At 45.6% G+C, this 25,111-nt stretch overlaps 1 protein-coding gene across 24 annotated transcripts in view; it reads right to left on the bottom strand.

The window, feature by feature from the left end:
* Nucleotides 1-25,111, bottom strand: part of LOC118362360 (CUGBP Elav-like family member 4) — a 195,113-nt gene that overhangs the window by 156,495 nt on the left and 13,507 nt on the right. For all 24 annotated transcript variants that reach the window (XR_008081614.1, XM_052481143.1, XM_052481160.1 and 21 more), the window contains exon 2: nt 16,857-16,939. Coding sequence is in view for 23 of the 24 variants with exons in the window: in XM_052481143.1 (XP_052337103.1) it covers nt 16,857-16,939 (83 nt within the window). In the remaining variant the exon portion in view is untranslated. The remainder of the gene's footprint in view (nt 1-16,856; nt 16,940-25,111) is intronic.

Genomic DNA, 25,111 nt, shown 5'->3' with positions numbered 1-25,111 from the left:
ACACAGATCCACAAAGAATTCGAAAACAAATCCAATTTTGATAAACTCCCATATCTACTGGGTGAAATTCCACAGTGTGCCATCACAGCAGCAAGATTTGTGACCTGTTGCCACGAGAAAAGGGCAACCAGTGAAGAACACACACCATTGTAAATACAACCCATATTTATGCTTATTTATTTTAGCTTGTGTCCTTTACCATTTGTACATTGTTAAAACACTGTATATATACATAATATGACATTTGAAATGTCTTTATTGTTTTGAAACTTCTGTATGTGTAATGTTTACTTTTAATTTTTATTGTTTATTTCACTTTATATATTCACTTTATATATTATCTACCTCACTTGCTTTGGCAATGTTTCCCATGCCAATAAAGCCCTTGAATTGAATTGAAATTGAGAGAGAGCGAACAAGAGAAGGGGATAGAGAGAGAGAGAGAGAGAGAGAGAGAGAGAGAGAGAGAGAGAGAGAGAGAGAGAGAGAGAGAGAGAGAGAGAGAGAGAGAGAGAGAGAGAGAGAAAGAGAGTGTGTGTGTGTGTGTGTGTGTGTGTGTGTGTGTGTGTGTGTGTGTGTGTGTGTGTGTGTGTGTGTGTGTGTGTGTGTGTGTGTGTGTGTGTGTGTGTGTGTGTGTGTGTGGTGTGTGTGTGTGTGTGTGTGTGTGTGTGTGTGTGTGTGTGTGTGTGTGTGTGTGTGTGTGTGTGTGTGTGTGTGTGTGTGTGGTGCTATCCCAGTGCAGAAAGCTGAGTTCAGTGTGTGCAGACAGCAGTGTGGTCCAAAGTTCCAGGAGAGATGACAGGTAAATACAGCTGTATCCTGGGCCCCTGCCCTCAGCAGCACCTACACAGCTAATTTTTTAATTACAGCAGCAACAGTCTGACTCCCCGTTCAATCACACACACACACACACACACACACACACACACACACACACACACACACACACACACACACACACACACACACACACACACACACACACACACACACACACACACACACACACACACACACACACACACACACACACACACACACACACACACACACAGGCAAACTCACTATTCTAATACCATAGTCTACCCCATAAACTATTAATACCATATTCTACCCTGTAAACTACTGATACCATTACTACCCTGTAAACTACTGATACCATATTCTACCCTGTAAACTACTAATGCCATACTCTACCCTATAAACTACTCATGCCATAAATCTACCCTATACACTACTAATACCATAATCTACCCTATACTCTCCTAATACCATAATCTACCCTATGCACTACTAATACCATATCCTACCCTATAAACTACTAATACCATATTCTACCCTATAAACTACTAATACCATATTCTACCCTATACACTACTAATACCATATTCTACCCTATAAACTACCCTTTACAATATTCTACCCTATAAACTACTAGTACCATATCCTACCCTATAAACTACTAATGCCATATCATACCCTATAAACTACTGATACCATATCCTACCTTATAAACTAATAATAATATATCCTACCCTATAAACTACTAATACCACACTCTACTCTATAAACTACTAATCTTATAATCTAACCTATAAACTACTAACACCAAATTCTACCCTATAAACTATTAATACCATATTCTACCCTATAAACTACTAATACCATATCCTACCCTATAAACTACTAATACCATATCCTACCTTATAAACTAATAATAATATATCCTACCCTATAAACTACTAATACCACACTCTACTCTATAAACTACTAATCTTATAATCTACCCTGTACACGACTAACACCATATTCTTCCCCATAAACTACCCTTTACAATATTCTACCCTATAAACTACTAATAACATATACTACCCTATAAACTACCCTTTACAATATTCTACCCTATAAACTACTAATACCATATCCTACCCTATACTCTCCTAATACCATAATCTACCCTATAAACTACTAATACCATATCCTGCCCTACAAACTACTAATACCATATCCTACCCTATAAACTACTAATACCATAACCTACCCTATAAACTACTAATACCATGTTCTACCCTATAAACTACTAATACAATATTCTACACTATAAACTATTAATACTGTATTCTACCCTAACCACTACTGATACCACAATCTACCCTATAAACTACTAACACCATAATCTACCCTATAAACTACTAATACCATATTCTACCCTATAAACTACTAATACCATAATCTAACCTATGCACTACTAATGTCATATTCTAACCTATAAACTACTAGTACCAAATCCTACCCTATAAACTATTAATACCATATTCTACCCTATACACTACTAATACCATATCCCAGCTTATACACTACTAATACCAAATCCTACCCTATAAACTACTAATATCATATTCTACCCTATACACTACTAATACCATAATATACCCTATGCACTACTTATACCATATCCTACCCTATAAACTACTAATACCATATTCTACCCTATAAACTACTAATACCATATTCTACCCTTTAAACTGCCATTACAATATTCTACACTATAAACTACTAATACCATAATCTACCTATAAACTACCCTTTACAAAATACCCTATAAACTAATAATAATATATCCTACCCTATAAACTACTAATACCATCATCTACCCTATAAACGACTAATACCATAATCTACCCTAAAAAATACTAATACCATAATCTACCCTATAAACTACTAATACCAAATCCTACCCTTTAAACTACTAATACCATATTCTACCCTATACACTACTAATACCATATCCTACCCTATAAACTACTAATACCAAATCCTACTATATAAACTACTAATACCAAATCCTACCATATAAACTACTAATACCAAATCCTACCCTATACACTACTAATACCATATTCTACCCTATGTAAGATTGCGCCCGGAGAGGAAGGCAGACGTTTTACGCATCCCCAACCTATTGTGTTTTTTTGTTAGTTTATTTGCATTATTTGTAAGATATTTAACTTATTTTGTACATAATGTTGCCGCTACCATCTCTTATGACTGAAAATAACTTCTAGACATCAGGACTGCGATTACTCACCACGGACTGGCAGAATCCTTTTTTTCCTTTCACGACTGACAAGCCCGACATGAAGGATGTACTGCTTTCTCGGGAACAGGCGCAGATCCCTGCGATTTGCTTGTAGAGGATGCTGACAAATAGGGGGCAAAGGGCGAGCTGCCTTCTGAAAATTCATAGGTGATCGAATAAACCCCACTTCCCTCCATTCTGCTAGCAAACGTGCAATCTTTGAAGAATAAAATCGACGAGCTACGTGGAAGATTATACTACCAACGGGACATTAAAAACTGTAACATCTTATGCTTCACGGAGTCGTGGCTGAACGACAACACTATCAACATACAGCTGGCTGGTTACACACTATACCGGCAGGATAGAACAGCTGCATTTGGTGAAGTAAGGGGCGTCGGACTATGTATTTTTGTAAATAACAGCTGGTGCACGATATCTAAGGAAGTCTCGAGCTATTGCTCGCCTGATGTAGAGTATCTCATGATAAGCTGTAGACCACATTACCTACCTAGAGAGTTTTCATCTGTATTTTTCATAGCTATTTAAATACCACCACAGTCAGAGGCTGGCAATAAGACAGCATTGAATAAGCTGTATTCTGCCATAACAAACAAGAAAACGCTCACCCAGAGGAGACGCTCCGAGTAGCCGGGGACTTTAATGCAGGGAAACTTAAATCCGTTATACCAAATTTCTATCAGCATGTAAATGTGCAACCAGAGAAAAAATACTCTGGACCACCCTTGCCCTCCACGCTCTCCATAGCCCTCCACTTGGCAAATCTGACCATAATTCTATCCTCCTGATTCCTGCTTACAATAAAAAAAATAAAGCAGGAAGCACCAGTGACTAGATGGTCAGATGAAGCAGATGCTAAGCTACAGGACTGTTTTGCTAGCACAGACTGGAATATGTTCTGGGATTCCTCCGATGGCATTGAGGAGTACACCACATCAGTCATTGGCTTCATTAATAAGTGCATCGGTGATGTCGTCCCCAAAGTGACCGCACGTACATACCCCAACCAGAAGCCATGGATTACAGGCAGCATCCGCACTAAGCTAAAGGCTAGAGCTGCCGCTTTCAAGGAGCAGGAAGCTTATAATAAATCCCGCTATGCCCTCCAGCAAACCATCAAACAGGAAAAACATCAATACAGGATCAAATCGTACTACACCGGCTCTCTAGCTCGTCGGATGTGGCAGGGCTTGCAAACCATTACAGACTGCAAAGGGAAGCACAGCCGAGAGCTGCCCAGTGACACGAGCCTACCTGATGAGCTAAACTACTTCTGCTCGCTTCGAGGCAAATAACACTGAAACATGCATAAGAGCACCAGTTGTTCCGGAAGACTGTTATTACGCTCTCAGCAGCCGATGTGAGTAAGACCTTTAAACAGGTTAACGTTCACAAGGCCGCAGGGCCAGACGGATTACTTGGAGCATGCGCTGACCAACTGGAAAGTGTCTTCACTGACATTTTCCACCTCTCCCTGTCCGAGTCTGTTATACCAACATGCACACCATTATCCCAGAAACCCTAGACCCACTCCAATTTGCATACCGCCCCAACAGATCCACAGATGATGAAGTCTCTATTGCACTCCACACTGCACTTTCCCACCTGGACAAAAGGATCCCCTATGTGGGAATGCTATTCATTGACTACAGCTCAGTGTTCAACACCATAGTACCTTCAAAGCTCATCAATAAGCTAAGGTCCCTGGGACTAAACAACTCCCTCTGCAACTGGATCCTGGACTTCCTGACGGACCGCTCCCAGGTGGTAAGGGTAGGTAACAACATATCCGCCACGCTGATCCTCAACACAGGGGCCCCTCAGGGGTGCATGCTCAGTCCCCTCTTGTACTCTCCCTGTTCACTCATGACTGCATGGCCTGGCATGACTCCAACACCATCATTAAATTTGCAGATGACACAGTGGTAGGCCTTATCACCGACAACGACGAGACAGCCTATAGGGAGGAGGTCAGAGACCTGGCCGTGTGGTGCCAGGACAACAACCTCTCCCTCAACGTGATCAAGACAAAGGAGATGATTGTGGACAACTGGAAAAGGAGGACCAAGCACGCCCCCATTCTCATCGACAGGGCTGCAGTGGAGCAGGTTGAGAACTTCAAGTTCCTTGGTGTCCACATCACCAACAAACTAACATGGTCCAAGCACACCAAGTCATGAAGAGGGCACGACAAATCCTATTCCCCCTCAGGAGACTGAAAAGATTTGGCATGGGTCCTCAGATCCTCAAAAGGTTCTACAGCTGCACCATCGAGAGCATCCTGACTGGTTGCATCACTGCCTGGTACGGCATTGCTCGGCCTCCGACATCAAGGCACTCCAGAGAGTAGTGTGAATGGCCCAGTACATCACTGGGGCCAAGCTTCTTGCCATCCACTAATACTAATACTAATACTACTAATACTACAAATACCATATTCTATCCTATACACTACTAATACCATATGCTACCCTATACACTACTAATACCATATTCAACCCTATAAACTACTAATACCATATTCTACCCTATACACTACTAATAAATACCATATGCTACCCTATACACTACTAATACCATATTCTACCCTATAAACTACTGAAACCATATTCTACCCTATACACTACTAATACCATATTCTACCCTATAAACTACACCTAAGACAGAGCAAACATCAACAACAGCACAGGCTTATCTTCCATTAACACTTATCTTCCATTATCTAGAACAACACACCAGTTTAGATTGGAAATCAAAGTCATGCTAACACACAGTCTACACACGCAGTGGGAGGGGCCTTTGATTACACTTTAACTTTCAGCACTCTTCAAGTCTTTAATGAATTGGCATGTAAACAGCTGCAAGGTCACTTTCTTAAATGGAGGGGGAGATAAGAGGAGAGGAGGGGAGAGGAGCATGGCGCTGGGTGGAGTAGTTAATCCTTTAGACACGACGATGGAGGAGTTTGTCCTGGTGATGCTCCGTGTTAATTATGCAAGCCCACTCCACTCCAGTGTGTCTCCACGCTAGCTCCCTGATGACTCATCACTTTAGCACCTCACACTAACTTTAAAGCCACGCTGATGCCCTCCCTGTACAACGCCTGTACACAGGACAACACACAGCACATTTACTGTCCTGGCACAAATAAAAGCCTTACATCTCTTCTGCTTTCTGGGAGTTTGTGTGTGTTTGTCTTTGTGTGTTTGTCTGTGTGTGTGACCGTGTGTGTTTGAATCAGCAGAGAGTTTGCACCCGTCTGTGTGTGATTAACTGCACTGTTTGATGAGTCTGTCTGCTCTGTTCTGCTCTGTTCTGCTCGGTTCCTGCTTCTGCTGAACTCAGCAACACCATGTTTTTTTTTAACAAACAGGCGCAGATTGCCTTGATGTCTTTGGTGATTGCTAAAGTGTGCTGGGAATTCGAATGGGTTGGGCACTGGCCTGGCCTGGCCTGCCGGCACAGCATACCACAGGGCCACATAGCACAGTACAGCACAGTGCAGTACAGTACAGCACAGCACACACAACACAGCAGAGGAAGGCTCAGTAAAGAGTCACAGAAGAGGAAGAGCATGGGGAAGAAGAGGAGTGGGTGACTCGGTCTATCTGTCTTGGACACCACACCACAGCATCCAGGCCCTTCCCATTACTATCCATCCTAGTGAAGCAGCAATGTTAACAATACTGTCCTCACATTTACCAGTTCTGCCTCATTAGAGCCTTGGAAGCAGATATATTAGAGCAGGCTGCCATGCACCGGTAGAGTTGGGTTCCGGCTCCACCTGTCAGCTACAAAGAATGTGGGGGTGGGTGGTGGATGGGTGCATAAGGGGAGAGGAGGTGGGAGGGGTGTGTGAGGAGAAAGGAGCTGGGAGGGGTGTGTGAGGAGAAAGGACCTGGGAGGGGTGTGTGAGGAGAGAGGAGCTGGGAGGGATGTGAGAGGAGAAAGGAGCTGGGAGGGGTGTGTGAGGAGAAAGGACCTGGGAATGAGGGGAGGGAGCTGGGAGGGATGTGAGAGGAGAAAGGAGGGGTGTGTTTAGGAGAGAGGGGAAATGAGCTGGGAGGGGTGTGTGAGGAGAGAGGAGAGATGAGGTGTGTGTTTAGGACAGAGGAGAAAGGAGCTGGGAGGGGTGTGTGAGGAGAAAGGAGCTGGGAGGGGTGTGTTTAGGAGAGAGGAGAGAGGAGCTGGGAGGAGTGTGTGAGGAGAGAGGAGCTGGGAGGGGTTGTGAGGAGAGAGGAGCTGGGAGGGGTTGTGAGGAGAGAGGAGAGATGAGGTGTGTGTTTAGGACAGAGGAGGAAGGAGCTGGGAGGGGTGTGTGAGGAGAAAGGAGCTGGGAGGGGTGTGTTTAGGAGAGAGGAGAGAGGAGCTGGGAGGAGTGTGTGAGGAGAGAAGAGCTGCGAGGGTTGTGTGAAGAGAAAGGAGGAAGGAGCTGGGAGGGGTGTGTGAAGAGAGAGGAGCTGGGAGGGGTTGTGAGGAGAGAGGAGCTGGGAGGGGTTGTGAGGAGAACGGAGAAAGGAGCTGGGAGGGTGTGTGAGGAGAGAGGAGAGAGGAGCTGGGAGGGGTGTGTGAGGAGAGAGGAGAGAGGAGCTGGGAGGGGTGTGTGAGGAGAGAGGAGCTGGGAGGGGTGTGTGAGGAGAGAGGAGAAAGGAGGTGTGTGTGAGGAGAGAGGAGGTGGGAGGGGTGTGTGACGAGAGAGGAGCTGGGAGGGTTGTGTGAGGAGAGAGGAGAAAGGAGCTGGGAGGGGTGTGTGAGAACTATGGCACTGCACATTCCTGAAAGGTAATTATGGCTTAGGTCACCTTCATTGTACCTGATACAGTCATTGATCATACACTATATGCTTCCATACTAACAACCTGGCTTAGAAGTCTTTGGAGATTTGTAAAGTACTGAGAGGACAAATGGTTGCAGTTCTCGGTTCTGTTCTCTTTCCACTAAAGCTCTGCAGCCCTGCGGCCTTTAAAAAACACTATTTCTGCCTTTCATCTGTCCAGCGCCCATGGCCTGCCATCTTTACGCTCTGGTTAAGGGCAACTTCACTGTGACTGATGTTGCCCTCCTTCCAGTTGATTGTAAAAGGAGGCTCCCCATGCAGGCTGGTAGGAAGAACATTTGCACTCAGGAAGGTTGAAAATCCCATCAGATGGAACCAAATTAATTTGTAAGGCATAGTGTTCAGGACAGGGTTGCAAAATTCTGTGAACTTTAGATCAATTTTAGATCAATTCCCGGTTTACCAGAAAGTCCTAGTTGGAGGATTATGGATATTCTGCTTATTCCCTCTTGATTTAGAAAATCCCCCAACTAGGATTTCAGGAAAAACCAGAGAATGTATTGAAAGTTACCAGAACAACCCTATTTCAGGAGCACTGGCTTCATAATGGAAGACAATATGGAGTTCCATCCCTTCATTGCGATTCTATTCACTGTTTAAATCGGGAGGACGGCCGTAGTCAGGGCAGCAGTGTAGAAAATGGTTTCATCCCAGGGGGCTAAGAAAAAACACATTTTTAATTTCTCCTCTAAAGCGGCCGGGGAAAAGAGAGAAACCGATATAGATGTAAGTGATGGTGTGGAGCCAGGCGGCGGCTAGCCGGGGCAGCCATAGAAGACTTCCCTCAGTTCTCTCATATCTGGATCCAGGCCTTTTTTACTTTCTCATAACGGGAAAGGGTCGTGGGCACTGGAGGGTGACAAATCTTGCACAGAGGGCAAATTGACCAGCAACAGAACACAATTTGTCCTTTAAAAGAATGGCGGGCCGGGCCCTGTATGGCTTCAGTAATTAGTTTAAGCTGCCTTGAGGCTGTGGTGTGGCGGTCCAGGGGTGGACCCTGTCGAAGGAAGCTTAGTGTGTCCTCTGATAAGATACGGTGATGCTGCGACACAGAGAGACAGCCTTACCCTGAATCCTGATGAGGCTCCGCCACTAAATATATCAATTAACACATCTTTACATAGAGATAAAGAGGAATGCGAGCAGGGATTATAGTTGAGGGGTGTCAATGATGTGTGTGTGTGTGTGTGTGTGTGTGTGTGTGTGTGTGTGTGTGTGTGTGTGTGTGTGTGTGTGTGTGTGTGTGTGTGTGTGTGTGTGTGTGTGTGTGTGTGTGTGTGTGTGTGTGTGTGAAGGGGAAGCTTAAACAAAGATGATGGGAAATGAGAGTGATGGAGTCTCCTACTGGCATGTTCTTACTGATACGTACAAAGACAAAGACAAAAATGTACACAGAGCTGTTCGGACAGCATCTGTATCGTAAAGCTGGGAGTGTCACAAACATGTATGAACTGCTCCGTGGAGCGTGTTTAGTGACATCCTACATCTCCCCCTGACCCATTTCTATGTATGCGACACAGTAAAGACAATTTCTCTGCCTTTCCCAGCCCCAAAAATATAGAATAAATCAGAAGGGAAGAAACTACAGGGAAAACATGATATTCTGTTACTCAATTTAGTGGAAGCAGAACCTTCAGGCCCTTCGAAGTTTGAGGATAAACAGTTCTGAACTCCTGGGTGGGGAACTTTTCCTCCTTTCTACTTACCTCCCTGGCTAAAGTCAGACAGCGGTTGCGCTTGGCTGCCTGGTTATTAATAAAGGGGTCAGGTGCTTGTGGAGCTCTCAGTCAGAAAGCAAGAAATGTGGATCTCTCCACAGACACCGCCACGCATGATGAAATGACAAGCATGAGGCTGGGGCAGCACCTCAACACACACATCAGCCACACAAAAAGACAGGAGGAAGGTGGAGTGAGAGCTGTAGAGACAGAGAGAGAAAGAGGAAGGAGGAGTGAGAGCTGTAGAGACAGAGAGAGAAAGAGGAAGGAGGAGTGAGAGCTGTAGAGACAGAGAGAGAAAGAGGAAGGAGGAGTGAGAGCTGTAGAGACAGAGAGAGAAAGAGGAAGGAGGATGGAGAGCTGTAGAGACAGAGAGAGAAAGAGGAAGGTGTAGTGAGAGCTGTAGAGACAGAGAGGGAAAGAGGAAGGAGGAGTGAGAGCTGTAGAGACAGAGAGAGAAAGAGGAAGGAGGAGTGAGAGCTGTAGAGACAGAGAGAGAAAGAGGAAGGAGGAGTGAGTGCTGTAGAGACAGAGAGAGAAAGAGGAAGGAGGAGTGAGAGCTGTAGAGACAGAGAGAGAAAGAGGAAGGAGGAGTGAGAGCTGTAGAGACAGAGAGAAAGAGGAAGGAGGAGTGAGTGCTGTAGAGACAGAGAGAGAAAGAGGAAGGTGTAGTGAGAGCTGTAGAGACAGAGAGAGAAAGAGGAAGGAGGAGTGAGAGCTGTAGAGACAGAGAGAGAAAGAGGAAGGAGGATGGAGAGCTGTAGAGACAGAGAGAGAAAGAGGAAGGAGGAGTGAGAGCTGTAGAGACAGAGAGAGAAAGAGGAAGGAGGAGTGAGAGCTGTAGAGACAGAGAGAGAAAGAGGAAGGAGGAGTGAGCGCTGTAGAGACAGAGAGAGAAAGAGGAAGGAGGAGTGAGCGCTGTAGAGACAGAGAGAGAAAGAGGAAGGAGGAGTGAGTGCTGTAGAGACAGAGAGAGAAAGAGGAAGGAGGAGTGAGAGCTGTAGAGACAGAGAGAGAAAGAGGAAGGTGTAGTGAGAGCTGTAGAGACAGAGAGAGAAAGAGGAAGGAGGAGTGAGAGCTGTAGAGACAGAGAGAGAAAGAGGAAGGAGGAGTGAGAGCTGTAGAGACAGAGAGAGAAAGAGGAAGGAGGAGTGAGAGCTGTAGAGACAGAGAGAGAAAGAGGAAGGAGGATGGAGAGCTGTAGAGACAGAGAGAGAAAGAGGAAGGAGGAGTGAGAGCTGTAGAGACAGAGAGAGAAAGAGGAAGGAGGAGTGAGAGCTGTAGAGACAGAGAGAGAAAGAGGAAGGAGGAGTGAGTGCTGTAGAGACAGAGAGAGAAAGAGGAAGGAGGAGTGAGCGCTGTAGAGACAGAGAGAGAAAGAGGAAGGAGGAGTGAGTGCTGTAGAGACAGAGAGACAAAGGGTGGGAGAAAGAGGAAGGAGGGAGGGGGATACGAGTCAAAGAGAAACGGAAGGTATAGAAAGGAGGAGGATGAGAGTCAAATAGAAAGAGATGCTGGGTCCTTTTCCGCAGCAGACTTTATAATTGGCTTTTGGGCCAATTAACAGGCCTGTTTCATCCTCCACCAGCAGCTAATTGGAGTAGAGGATGCATCCGCCACACGGCCTGGAAGGGAAAGAAGAAGAAGCGGCTTCTTTTCAAGATTCTACCGGTTCCAAAACAAGCGTGATGGGAGGCCTATTGGCAAACAGCGGAGAGATGTTCTGGAGCGTGTTTATAGGGAAAGGGGTAAATTAATCGGATCCGTGGAGAAATCATTCACAGAGATGACCTAACCTGTCCAAAGACCACGCTGCATGTCCTACATTGGGGAACATGCTGAATGGGCATGTAAGCGTAACGCCCTATAAGCATTCCAGAGGAGGCTGTTTAGCCTCTGATGACATTACTGTAGTGTACACACTGACTCCTGCCTGGCAGATCATATCGACGGGACATAAAGACACCATGATGACACTTACATGTAGGTAATCACTAGATACAGTTGAAGTCGGAAGTTTACATACAACTTAACCAAATACATTTAAACTCAGTTTCACAATTCCTGACATTTAATCCTTGTTAAAAGTCACTGTTTTAAGTCAGTTAGGATCACCACTTTATTTTAAGAATGTGAAATGTCAGAATAATAGTAGAGAGACTGATTTCTTTCAGATTTGATTTCTTTCATCACATTCCCAGTGGGTCAGAAGTTGACATAGACGCAAGTAGTATTGGTAGCGTTGCCTTTAAATTGTTTAACTTGGGTCAAACGTTTCAGGTAGCCTTCCACAAGCTTCCCACAATAAGTTGGGTGAATTTTGGCCCATTCCTCCTGACAGAGCTGGTGTAACAGAGTCAGGTTTGTAGGCCTCCTTGCTAGCACACACCTTTTCAGTTCTGCCCACAAATGTTCTATAGGATTGAGGTCAGGGCTTTGCGATGGCCACTCCAATACCTTGACTTTGTTGTCCTTAAGCCATTTTGCCACAACATGATGCTGCCACCCCCATGCTTCACGGTTGGGATGGTGTTCTTCGGCTTGCAAGCCTCCCCCTTTTCCTCCAAACATAACAATGGTCATTATGGCCAAACAGTTCTATTTTTGTTTCATCAGACCAGAGGACATTTCTCCAAAAAGTCCTCGTGTTTAGTTGCAAACCGTGGTCTGGCTTTTTTATGGAGGTTTAATAGCAGTGGCTTCTCCCTTGCTAAGCGGCCTTTCAGATTATGTCGATATAGGACTCGTTTTACTGTGGATATAGATACTTTTGTACATGTTTCCTCCAGCATCTTCACAAGGTCCTTTGCTGTTTCTCTGGGATTGATTTGCACTTTTCGCGCCAAAGTACATTCATCCCTAGGAGACAGAATACGTCTCCTTCCTGAGAGGTATGCCGGCTGCGTGGTCCCATGGTGTTGCGTACAATTGTTTGTACAGATGAACACGGTACCTTCAGGCATTTGGAAATTGCTCCCAAGGATGAACCAGAGTTGAGGAGGTCTACAATTTCTTGTATGAGTTCTTGGTTGATTTCTTTAGATTTTCCCATGATGTCAAACAAAGAGGCTCTGAGTTTGAAGGTAGGCCTTGAAATACATCCACAGGTACACCTCCAATTGACTCAAATTACGTCAATCAGCCTATCAGAAGCTTCTAAAACAATGACATAATTTTCTGGAATTTTCCAAACTGTTTAAAGGCACAGTTAACTTAGTGTATGTAAACGTCTGATCCACTGGAATTTTGATACAGTGAATTATAAGTGAAATAATCTTTATCTAAATAATTGTTGGAAAAATTACTTGTGTCATGGACAAAGTAGCTGTCCTAACCGACTTGCCAAAACTATAGTTTGTTAACAAGAAATTTGTGGAGTGGTTCAAAAATGAGTTTTAATAACTCCGACCTAAGTGTATGTAAACTTCCGACTTCAACTGTACGTAAACAAAAACACAAATACGGCCCAACAAAACAGAATGTCCTCTTGGACGGCAGCATGGGTAAGAGACATTGGCTAAGACTGGGAATTTGAGATTCCCCAGAAATTGAGATTCTCAGTCAATCTGCACGACACCTCTGGTGACTCTTTGCAGATCACACACATACCATCCAGTCCTCCTCCCCGTCTCCCGTCTCCCCTCTCACTCTCCCAGCACCAGAGAGTCCACTTCTCAAACAGACTGACAATAACGATGGAAACACGGCACTTTGAACATCTACAGAGGAATTTGGAAAGCTCTTATCGTCCCTCACCTTCTGCCCTCAAAAGGCAATTCTCTTCAAGACAAGCCAGCAGGCGATCAAAGTGAGCCATATTGCTCTGGCCCTGCCTGTTTTGGTCCCTGGCAGACCGCAGACAAGGACTGGCCGGCATGATAGCCTTCATTCATCGAGTTCATGTGCAATTCAAGTCCTGTTTTTGGTCGACTGGTTTTATTTTCCAAAGGGCCTGCAACCTGCCTGATGATCCATTTTAAGGCCTGCACATTTAGGTTTCCTGACCGTTTGAGGCACACGCATCCAGACTGCACAGTCAGGCCCGGAACAGCCAGCCCAGTCTGGACAGTCTGGAAGAGCAGGAGCATCATAGGGCTGCCATGAAGGACCTCAGAGCATGATGGATGGCCTGATGAAAACAACCGTATGACGGTTGGCCTGCCACCTCACAGAGCCTTTTTATTAAGGAGGGCAAAGGAAGGATGGGAGGATGGATCTCTATGTGGTTCTGCTGCAGATTGAAGGACTGACCTCTTGCTGGGAGCTATTCACTATAGTACAACTCACGTTTACCCAAATCTCATAGACATAACATTGGCCCTTATCCAGATACGATTACAGCAGGAACCTCTACAGCAGTGGTTCCCAAACTTTTTATAGCCCCATACCCCTTCAAACATTCAACCTCCAGCTGCGTACCCCCTCTAGCACCATGGTCAGTGCACTCTCAAATGTTGTTTTTTGCCATCACTGTAAGCCTGCCACACACACACTATACGATACATTTATTAAACATAAGAATGAGTGTGAGTTTTTGTCACAACCCGGCTCATGGAAAGTGACAAAGAGCTCTTGTAGGATCAGGACACAAATAATAATATAATAATAATCAATCATTTTGCTCTTTATTCAGCCCTCTTACATATAAAACCTTGTTTGTTCATCGAAAATTGTAAATAGCTCACCACAGGTTAATGAAAAGAGTGTGCTTGAAATGATGCACATAACTCTGCCATGTTGGGTTGTATTGGAAAGTCTGAGTCTGAAATCATTTTCCAAACACAGTCTGTGTCTGTATTTAGTTTTCATGCTAGTGAGGGCCGAGAATCCACTCTCACATAGGTACGTCGTTGCAAAGGGCATCAGTGTCATAAAGGGCATCAGCATCAGTGTCTTAACAGTGTGATTTATCCAGAAATCTGGCAGTGGCTTCTGATTAAATACAATTTTCACAGAACCTCTTGTTGCAATTTCAATGAGGCTCTCTTGTTCAGATATCAGGACTGGAGGCAGGGCATGAAAAGGATAATGAATCCAGTTGTTTGTGTCATCCGTTTCGGGAATATACCTGCATAATTGTGCACCCAACTCCAGTGTCTTCCCTATATCACATTTGACATTTTCCGTAAGCTTGAGTTAATTTGCAATGATACATACAATGATGGAAAGACCTGTGTGTTGTCCTTGTTAATGCAGACAGAGATGAGCTCCAACTTCTTAATCATAGCCTCAATTTTGTCCCGCACATTGAATATACTGTAGTTGCGGAGAGTCCCTGTAATCCTAGATTCAGATCAGAAAAAACAGCACCCAGATAGGCCAGTCGTATGAGAAACTCGTCATCATACAAGCGGTCAGACAAGTGAAAATTATGGTCAGTAAAGAAAACTTTATGCTCATCTCTCAATTTATAAAAACACGTCAATATTTTTCCCCTTAATAACCAGCGCACTTCTGTATGTTGTAAAAGCGTCGCTGGTCGCTGGTCGCTGCCCATATCAGCGACCAGCAATATGGTCGCTGCCCATATCATTGTATATTGCAGAAAATACACAAGAGTTCATGGGCCTTGCTTTAACAAAGTGAACCATTTTCACTGTAGTGTCCAAAACGTCTTTCAAGCTGTCAGTCATTCCCTTGGTAGCAAGAGCCTCTCGGTGGATGCTGCAGTGTACCCAAGTGGTGTCGGGAGCAACTGCTTGCACGCGCGTTATCACTCCACTATGTCTCCCTATCATAGCTTTTGCGCAATCAGTACAGATACCAACATGAGCAGCAGCTACGTTTGGCTACGTACGGACCATTAGTGGAATTCCCAGAAGAGAGTAACGGTTAATGTGATTGGATGTTAATTATTTGACTAGCCTACATGTATTTGACATTGTGTTATTTCGCTGAAAACTAGATTGTTGAATTTTATTTTTGGCAGTTAAACGAGGCTACTCAGGTGAGAAAAAAATCTCACCCAAATGCATAGCCCCGTTGGAAAATAGCAATGTTTGACAATGTGAAGGAAAAACAAAGTTACAAAGAAAATGTGTATTTTCTTTTTTTTTAAGTGAATAAAAAATGTATTTGGCGTACCCCCGACGGCATTGCGTGTACCCCTGGGGGAATACCTGCACTACAGTATATAAACCAATCACAACAATCACCTCATTAGAAAGCAGTGAGAATTAAAAGACAAGAGGTGGTCTCAGAGGGACTCCATTACACCAGTGTTAGTGGTGTGTGGAACGAACGCTCAATGTATTACCCAGGAGATTCAGACAGAGCACTGCAAACAGCAGACTAATCTACCACAGAGAAGCCCCCAGCCCCATCCACCTCTCCCCTGCCCCCCTCCCTGGGGACCAGGATGGATGCCCAGAGACTCTAACCAGGCTCTAACCAGGGAGAAGAGGGAGGGGTTCTGGAGACATAGCAGGGGGCCCTCTCCTCTGCAGGGGCCACAGGCTGGATTCAATCAGACCTCTGATTCCCAGGATGTTATGTCTAGAACGATACATCCCCATGTACATACTGTACTGTATATAGACATAGGATCAGGAACATATCCAGCATACTGTAGGCCATGGATGGGGTTATGGTATAACACTGTGGGGTTGTCACGGTGCAGTAGGAGGACTTTTCAATCAAAACATATCAACCAACCGAAACAGAATTTAAAACAGTCTCTAAAATTAAAACTCCAGATGGCCATATTTGTGGTAAAAATGATTGTGGGTATTTATTGTTTGATTATATGTGATAATGAGAGTGGATTTCCTGAGGCAATTAGGAATGTGTGTGTGTGTGTGTGTGTGTGTGTGTGTGTGTGTGTGTGTGTGTGTGTGTGTGTGTGTGTGTGTGTGTGTGTGTGTGTGTGTGTGTGTGTGTGTGTGTGTGTGTGTGTGCGTGTGTGCGTGTGTGCGTGTGTGTGTGTGTGTAAACATTTTGAGAGAGGACGAGAGGACAGAAAAAGGACAGGATGGACCATCAAGCCTGTCTTGTAAAAATATATATATAAATATTGTGAGCATAACACGTTGTGCAAGGCGCCAGTGTGGCTGACTTCAGTTCAGTTCAGTATGTGTGAGTGAGTGTCTATGTGATGTGGTTGTGTTAAGAGTAGTAACATTAATGCAGACATGTCCCATGCCAGGCCCTGGACCCGGGGGCCCTAGCCTCTGACAGAGGGCAGATCAGGGGCACTTACCCCTGGCAGAGTCTTCTGTTCGTGGAGGGCGCTCTGGGCCTTCAGTGCTGACTCTCTGGCGCAGTACGTTAGAAAGGCACATCCTGCAGAGAGGACAACACAGATGAGAAAGGAGAGATACACATCCTGCAGAGAGGGCAACACAGATGAGAAAGGAGAGATACACATCCTGCAGAGAGGACAACACAGATGAGAAAGGAGAGATACACATCCAGCAGAGTGGACAACACAGATGAAAGGAGAGATACACATCCTGCAGAGAGGGCAACACAGTTGAGAAAGGAGAGATACACATCCTGCAGAGAGGGCAACACAGATGAGAAAGGAGAGATACACATCCTGCAGAGAGGACAACACAGATGAGAAAGGAGAGATACACATCCTGCAGAAAGGGCAACACAGATGAGAAAGGAGAGATACACATCCTGCAGAGATGGCAACACAGATGAGAAAGGAGAGATACACATCCTGCAGAGAGGGCAACACAGATGAGAAAGGAGAGATACACATCCTGCAGAGAGGACAACACAGATGAGAAAGGAGAGATACACATCCTGCAGAGAGGACAACACAGATGAGAAAGGAGAGATACACATCCTGCAGAGAGGACAACACAGATGAGAAAGGAGAGATACACATCCTGCAGAGAGGGCAACACAGATGAGAAAGGAGAGATACACATCCTGCAGAGAGGACAACACAGATGATAAAGGAGAGATACACATCTTGCAGAGAGGGCAACACAGATGAGAAAAGAGAGATACACATCCTGCAGAGAGGGCAACGCAGATGAGAAAGGAGAGATACACATCCTGCAGAGAGGGCAACACAGATGAGAAAGGAGAGATACACATCCTGCAGAGAGGGCAACACAGATGAGAAAGGAGAGACACAGATCCTGCAGAGAGGACAACACAGATGAGAAAGGACAGACACAGATCCTGCAGAGAGGACAACACAGATGAGAAAGGAGAGATACACATCCTGCAGAGAGGGCAACACAGATGAGAAAGGAGAGACACAGATCCTGCAGAGAGGGCAACACAGATGAGAAAGGAGAGACACACATGGTTGATTATTACACGACAAATGACTGGATCACTGCACTGTAGGCTGCTACTGGTATACTGCAAATTGCAAATAAAGGATGATGTAAAATACAACCCCAGTCTTTGAAGAGCTAAGGGAACATCCATAGCATTGTTCCTAGATATGCATATTACCACTTGATGAATGATCACGTTCATGATTGTTGAAGAAAGAGCACTAAATGTGCCTGGCATGCATTTCCTAGCGTCGCAATAATTAAAACCCTATGGTGATGAGCCCCAAACACTGACCCTTCACATCTCAGGAGACTCCTCTCAAAGATGGAAACCCCAACAACAATATATGAATGTCCATTAATAACTTCTGCACTAACAAAAATGTGACAGCTTTCATTAAAGGCTGAGTGGTTGTTCTGTTACACACTTGGTTGAGTTGACAGTGGGTGACCCCTTTCCGAAGAGTTTTTGCACCGGGCAGCATAATTTCCCATTACGGCATGTCACACCTGCTGCCAAGACTCCCCATGGGAGAAGAGGGGCGCACACACACACATACACACTCACGCACACACGCACGCACGCACGCACGCTCGCACAAACAAACACACACACAAACACACAGGACACACACACAGGACACAGACACAGCACCCATCACCCCTGAAACAGAGCCCTGCTCTCTGGCTCCTCGCCAAGAGAGCTCCCTTTCACTACAACCTTCATCCACCTCCACAACCAGAAAGTTACTCAAGAGGAGAAATCAGCTAAACGACACTGATGAAACAGCATGGAACACAGCAAACCCGCAAAAATAACGCTTTGAGAGCCTGGAAGGAATTAGCCTCTCGTCCTGTGTGACATTAAAGAACTGAGCTGAGGAGATAGGACTGGACCTCCTAGCAGGCATAACCCACAGCAGGCTAATGAGATAGAACCACTGGGACTGGTCTAGCCTGGCCCTCCAACTAACCCCTTCTTAATATCCACCCGACCATTCAGTCAGGTCATCCTCAGTTTGGGGATGGATGTCATAGTTCATGGTTCCAGGAGATGGTTTTTTATCATCACATGATTTAAGGGTTTGGAAATGTACAACAGATCAATGCACAAACTGGTGAGACTGTGGCATTTTATCAGAGTTTATGTAACACTTTAAATTGATTTGTTTCATCTAGGGAGTGAACCTAGTCATGCAAGACAGGAGCCAAGGCCTAAGTAGGGGGAGACTCAGCCTAACATAGTGTCTCACTGTTAATATTCAGGCCAGGCCGGCTACATGGCTACTTATGGTAGGTCCCAATAAGTCTCTCTTAGCCAAGGGGAATTGGAAGACTTCATGAAAGACTCAATATCCAATATATTACTGGCTCAAGGAAGAACTTGGACCCGGGGGACTATGATAAAGGAGCACAATCTGGATCAGACACGTTCAACTTGGTGGTGAACATGAAAAAGGATCACAATTACTGAGTGAGGCTGAGAGTGGGAGACAGCAGATGAGCCAGATGGGGATGCAGGAAGTGGAGGATGTTGCCATGGTTATAGAATGATTCTGAGGCTTGCTTGTTAGCGATGGCTGAAAGCAGTGGTAGGCTGATTCCACTGATGAGAAGGTTAAGTGGAGTGAAAATAATACTTTGGTAATCTTTTTCAAATTTGCTGCTGCACAATCATTTCTGAAAGGAACAAAAGTTCAATGAATTGCATTAAAGCGAAATTAACATTTAAGCCTAGAAAAGTGTATTGGAATAGGAGCTCCTTCCCTTGCATTATCATTTTTGACGTTTTACCCAAGAGCACTTCTGAACCATTTCCATGGATGTATTAATAGCTAATCTGTTTAACAGTATTTAGTAACTTACTCACTATGGAACACCACTCTTTACGAGCTAAATCAAGGGCTTCATCTCCTGACAACAAAGCGCTAGATTTTATTCAGGATGACGTTTCCAAGCGGGTTACTGATCTTAAAAGATTTAGAGCTGAGTGCACAAAGCTTAAGCTTGGCGATAAGAGTTGACAAATGTGAGGAGATGTCAACTCAGGGCCAACTCAGAATGGACCGTTTTGACTCGCTACCAGGACTTGCAACGTAGAGACAACGTGAGAATAGCCAATATAGAGGAAAATACTGAGGCCTAGAATGCATTCTTTCATCTTTCATCAATAGATCACTTCCAGAGTGGTTTCCAGATCTAGCTGGAACCGAAATGGAAGTGATGAGAGCTCATCGCATAAACCGGCACATTGACAACTCAGCCAGATCCCAAACCTTGATTCTACAGGTGCTCTGATTCCCTGACCGAGACCGCATTCTGAAGGCGCTAGGAAGAACCCTCTCACTCTGGCAGGGCGGGAAAACCGATTCACAGCGGAATAGTCTACAGCAACTACACCATTGCGAAGTGTCGTACCTTTTCACAGAATGTAAACTCATCAAAAAAATAAGCGTCCCTTTTTCAGGACCCTGTCTTTCAAAGATCATTTGTAAAAATCCAAATAACTTCACAGATATTTATTGTAAAGTTTTAAACACTGTTTTCCATGCTTGTTCAATGAACCATAAACAATTAATTAACATGCACCTGTGGAACAGTCGTTAAGACACTAACAGCTTACAGACGGTAGGCAATTAAGGTCACAGTTATGAAAACATAGGACACTAAAGAGGCCTTTCTACTGACTCTGAAAAACACCAAAAGAAAGATTCTCAGGGTCCCTGCTCATCTGCGTGAATGTGCCTTAGGCATGCTGCAAGGAGGCATGAGGACTGCAGATGTGGCCAGGGAAATAAATTGCAATGTCGGTACTGTGAGATGCCTAAGACAGCGCTACAGGGAGACAGGACGGATACCTGATCGTCCTTGGAGTGGCAGACCACGTGTAACAACACCTGCATAGGATCGGTACATCTGAACTTCACACCTGCGGGACAGGTACAGGATGGCAACAACAATGGCCCGAGTTACACCAGGAACGCACAATCCCTCCATCAGTGCTCAGACTTCCCGCAATAGGCTGAGAGAGGCTGGACTGAGGGGGCTTGTAGGCCTATTGTAAGGCAGGTCCTCACCAGACATCACCGGCAACAATGTCGCCTATGGCCACAATCCCAGCGTCGCTGGACCAGACAGGACTGGCAAAAGGTGCTCTTCACTGACAAGTCGCAGTTTTGTCTCACCTGGGGTGATGGTCGGATTCACGTTTATTGTCGAAGGAATGAGCGTTACACCGAGGCTTGTACTCTGGAGAGGGATCATTTTGGAGGTGGAGCTTCCGTCTTGGTCTGGAGCGGTGTGTCACAGCATCATCGGACAGAGCTTGTTGTCATTGCAGGCAATCTCAATGCTGTGCGTTACAGGGAAGACATCCTCCTCCCTCATGTGGTACCCTTCCTTCAGGCTCATCCTGACATGACCCTCCAGCATGACAATGCCACCAGCCATACAGCTTGTTCTGTGTGTGATATCCTGCAAGACAGGAATGTCAGTGTTCTGCCATGTCCAGCGAAGAGCCCGGATCTCAATCCCATTCAGCACGTCTGGGACCTGTTGGATCAGAGGGTGAGGGCTAGGCCCATTCTCTCTAGAAATGTCCGGGACTTGCAGTGCCTTGGTGGAAGAGTGGGGTAAACATCTCACAGCAAGAACTGGCAAATCTGTTGCAGTCCATGAGGAGGAGATGCACTGCAGTACTTAATGCAGCTGGTGACCACACCAGACACTGACTGTTACTTTTGATTTTGACCCCCCCCCCCCTTTGTTCAGGGACACATTATTCAATTTCTGTTAGTCACATGTCTGTGGAACTTGTTCAGTTTATGTCTCAGTTGTTGAATCTTGTTATGTTCATACCAATATTTACACATGTTAATTAAGTTTGCTGAAAATAAACTCAGTTGACAGTGAGAGGACGTTTCTTTTTTTGATGAGTTTGTCTCAGAAACGCGGATTCCACACATTTCTGCTGTATCCTGCACACTCAAACTCACTCGTGGGGCGGAAAACGTCACGTTCCAGTCCAATTAAGACGCAGGGGATTTTCTCAATTTGCAGGGAGAGGTTGACGAGGATTAGCGGGTATGGATGTGTCACAGGGTAGTTTACATGATTGCCAGCATTCAGACTTGTTCTCCAGCTGGATTACTAACAAACTGACTAGTATGACTGTTCAGATTGATTTAGATTTTTTCACATACTACATCATACATCAGTACTAGCCTGGACTGAGTTGAAAACAGTAATGGAGACAGCTGGCTAGAGCAAGAAGATGGACATGAGTGAAGACGGTCTGGACTATATTGTTAATGGCCGATCATTTACAGACTGATTATTCCTTGACTGTCAGAAAAACAAAAAAGTTGATTTATTTGTAATGTGACCACGACTGACACGGTATGTTCATTCAATAAAAATCCTCAACAGGGTCTGAGGATGGAACTATTGAAAGAGAATGAGTTATAATGTTGTTCAGGTTAACTCAGATAGGTACTCTATAACCTAATCTTGATACAGTAGGTGTGACGCTCGTCGTTGGAATGAGGTGACCTGCCTCCGTGGCCTCTTTAGGGCGGCGACCTCGGGTCGCTGCCGACCTCGGACTGGGGACCCTAGCCACGGGTCCCGAATGGACGGGAGATTCCGGCAGCACCAGACAGGCGGGAGACTCTGGCAGCTCCGGAGTGAAGGGCGATTCCGGCAGCGCTGGAGTGACAGGCAATTCCGGTAGCGCCGGAATAACGAACGGCTCTGGCCGCTCCTGACTGACCGGCGGCTCTGGCCTCTCCTGACTGACGGGCGGCTCTGGCAGTTCCTGACGGACGGGCGGCTCTGGCCGCTCCTGACTGACGGGCGGCTCTGGCAGTTCCTGACTGATGGGCGGCTCTGGCAGCTCCTGACTGACGGGCGGCTCTGGCAGCTCCTGACTGACGGGCGGCTCTGGCAGCTCCTGACTGACGGACGGCTCAGGCAGCTCCTGACAGACGGGCGGCTCTGGCAGCTCAGGACAGACGGGAGACTCTGGCAGCTCAGGACAGACGGGAGACTCTGGCAGCGCTGAGCAGGCGGGAGCACCTGTAGGGAGGAGACGGAGAGACAGCCTGGTGCAGGGGGCTGCCACCGGAGGCCTGGTGTGTGGAGGAGGAACCGGATAGACCGGACCATGGAGGCGCACTGGAGGTCTCGAGCACCGAGCCTGTACAACCCTACCTGGCTGGATGCTCCCCGTAGCTAGGCTGGTGCGGCGAGGTGGAATAGACCGCACTGGGCTGTGCTGGCGAACTGGGGACACCATGCGCACTGGGCTGTGCTGGTGAACTGGGGACACCATGCGCAGGGCTGGTGCCATGTACCACGGCCCGAGGAGACACACTGGAGACCAGATACGCTGAGCCGGCTTCATGGCACCTGGCTCGATGCCCACTCTAGTCCGGCTGATACGAGGCGCTGACACCGTGCGCCTCACGGCATAACACGGTGCTTGCCCGGTCCTCTCTCTCCATGGTAAGCACGGGGAGTTGGCACAGATCTCCTACCTGACTTAGCCACACTAAGTAATACATTTTTGGTGCTGCTTCTCGTCCCAGCCGCGCTGCCGTGCTGCCTCCTCATACCACCACCGCTCAGCTTTAGCTGCCTCCAGCTCTGCCTTGGGGTGGCGATATTCCCCAGCCTGTGCCCAGGGTCCCTTGCCGTCCAAAATCTCCTTCCATGTCCAGGAGTCTTGCGATTTCGGCCTCTGCCCACTACCATGCTGCTTGGTCCTTGGTTGGTGGGTGATTCTGTAACGATTGTCGTTGGAATGAGGTGAGGACCAAAGCACAGCGTGGAAAGTGTTCATCATATATTTATTAAACCGAGAACACTAAAAAGAATAACAAAGGAGAACGAAAAGAAACAGTTCTGAAAGGTGACATACACATAACAGAAAATAATCACCCACGAAACACAAGTGGGAAAAGGCTACCTAAGTATGATTCTCAATCAGAGACAACTAACGACACCTGCCTCTGATTGAGCACCATACCGGGCCAGTCACAAAACACAACATAGAAAAAGGAACATAGACAACCCACCCAACTCACGCCCTGACCATACTAAAACAAAGACATAACAAAATAACTAAGGTCAGAACGTGACCGTAGGGATGCGATGGGGGAATTTTGTGCAGCCAACTTTCCCAATGTCAAATAGACACACATAGATTTATGCTTTTACTTCAAATTTCATGCACAAGAGTGTTTTTGTCTGTATCACGTGACAACACTACAGTTAGCAAGTTGGAATATTAATGGGATAAATATCCAAAATTAACGAGCAAGTTCCTCAGATTACTATCGTAGACATAACAGTGATGTTATAATTATTCAAGAGTCCAACTTAAAATAATTATATGCCCAAAGATTTGCAAACAGTCATTATTATGTTGTAGCGTCTTCCTCTGTAGATTCCAAAACTGTGGCTCCCTTGTTGTTATGAGACGTAGTTTATCAGTGACTGTTCTGGAAAAATATGGTGGAGACGGTAGGATATCATACACTGAGTGTACGAAGTGAATGTACAAAATTGAGTTATACCCCAATTTTCAGAACAGCCGTAATTCGTAGGAGCATAGACTCTACAAGGTGTCGAAAGCGTTCCACAGGTATGCTGGCCCATGTTGACTCCAATGCTTCCCACAGTTGTGTCAAGTTGGCTGGATGTCCTTTGGGTGGTGGACCACTCTTGATACACACAGGAAACTGTTGAGCGTGAAAAACCCAGCAGCATTGCAGTTCTTCTAGTAGGTGCCTGCCTGCTAACATACCCCGTTCAAAGGCACATAAATCTTTTGTCTTGCCCATTCACCATCTGAATGGCACACATACACAATCCGTCCCAATTGTCTCAAGGCTTAAAAAGCCTTCTTTAACCTGTCTCCTCCCCTTCATCTACACTGATTGAAGTGTATTTAACAAGAGACATCAACAAGGGATCATAGCTTTCACCTGGATGTCATGGAAAGAGTAGTTACAATGTTCTGTACACTCAGAGTATATCAAAACGGTAATCTCAGGTAGGAAAATTGCTCCAACCCAGTATGATCCTACATGTGATAATCTAACGGAGTTTCTGGCAAATATGACAGATTATTCTCTGATCATAGGTGCGGATATGAATGCCGTTTTATCAGCTCTGGCCACGAATCTCAAACAGCTCCTGCATATGT

The sequence above is a fragment of the Oncorhynchus keta genome, chromosome 2 (genome assembly GCF_023373465.1).
Source record: "Oncorhynchus keta strain PuntledgeMale-10-30-2019 chromosome 2, Oket_V2, whole genome shotgun sequence".
Lineage (NCBI taxonomy): Eukaryota > Metazoa > Chordata > Actinopteri > Salmoniformes > Salmonidae > Oncorhynchus > Oncorhynchus keta.
The sequence above is the reverse complement of the archived record's forward strand: the minus strand, read 5'-3'. Positions and strand labels throughout refer to the sequence as shown.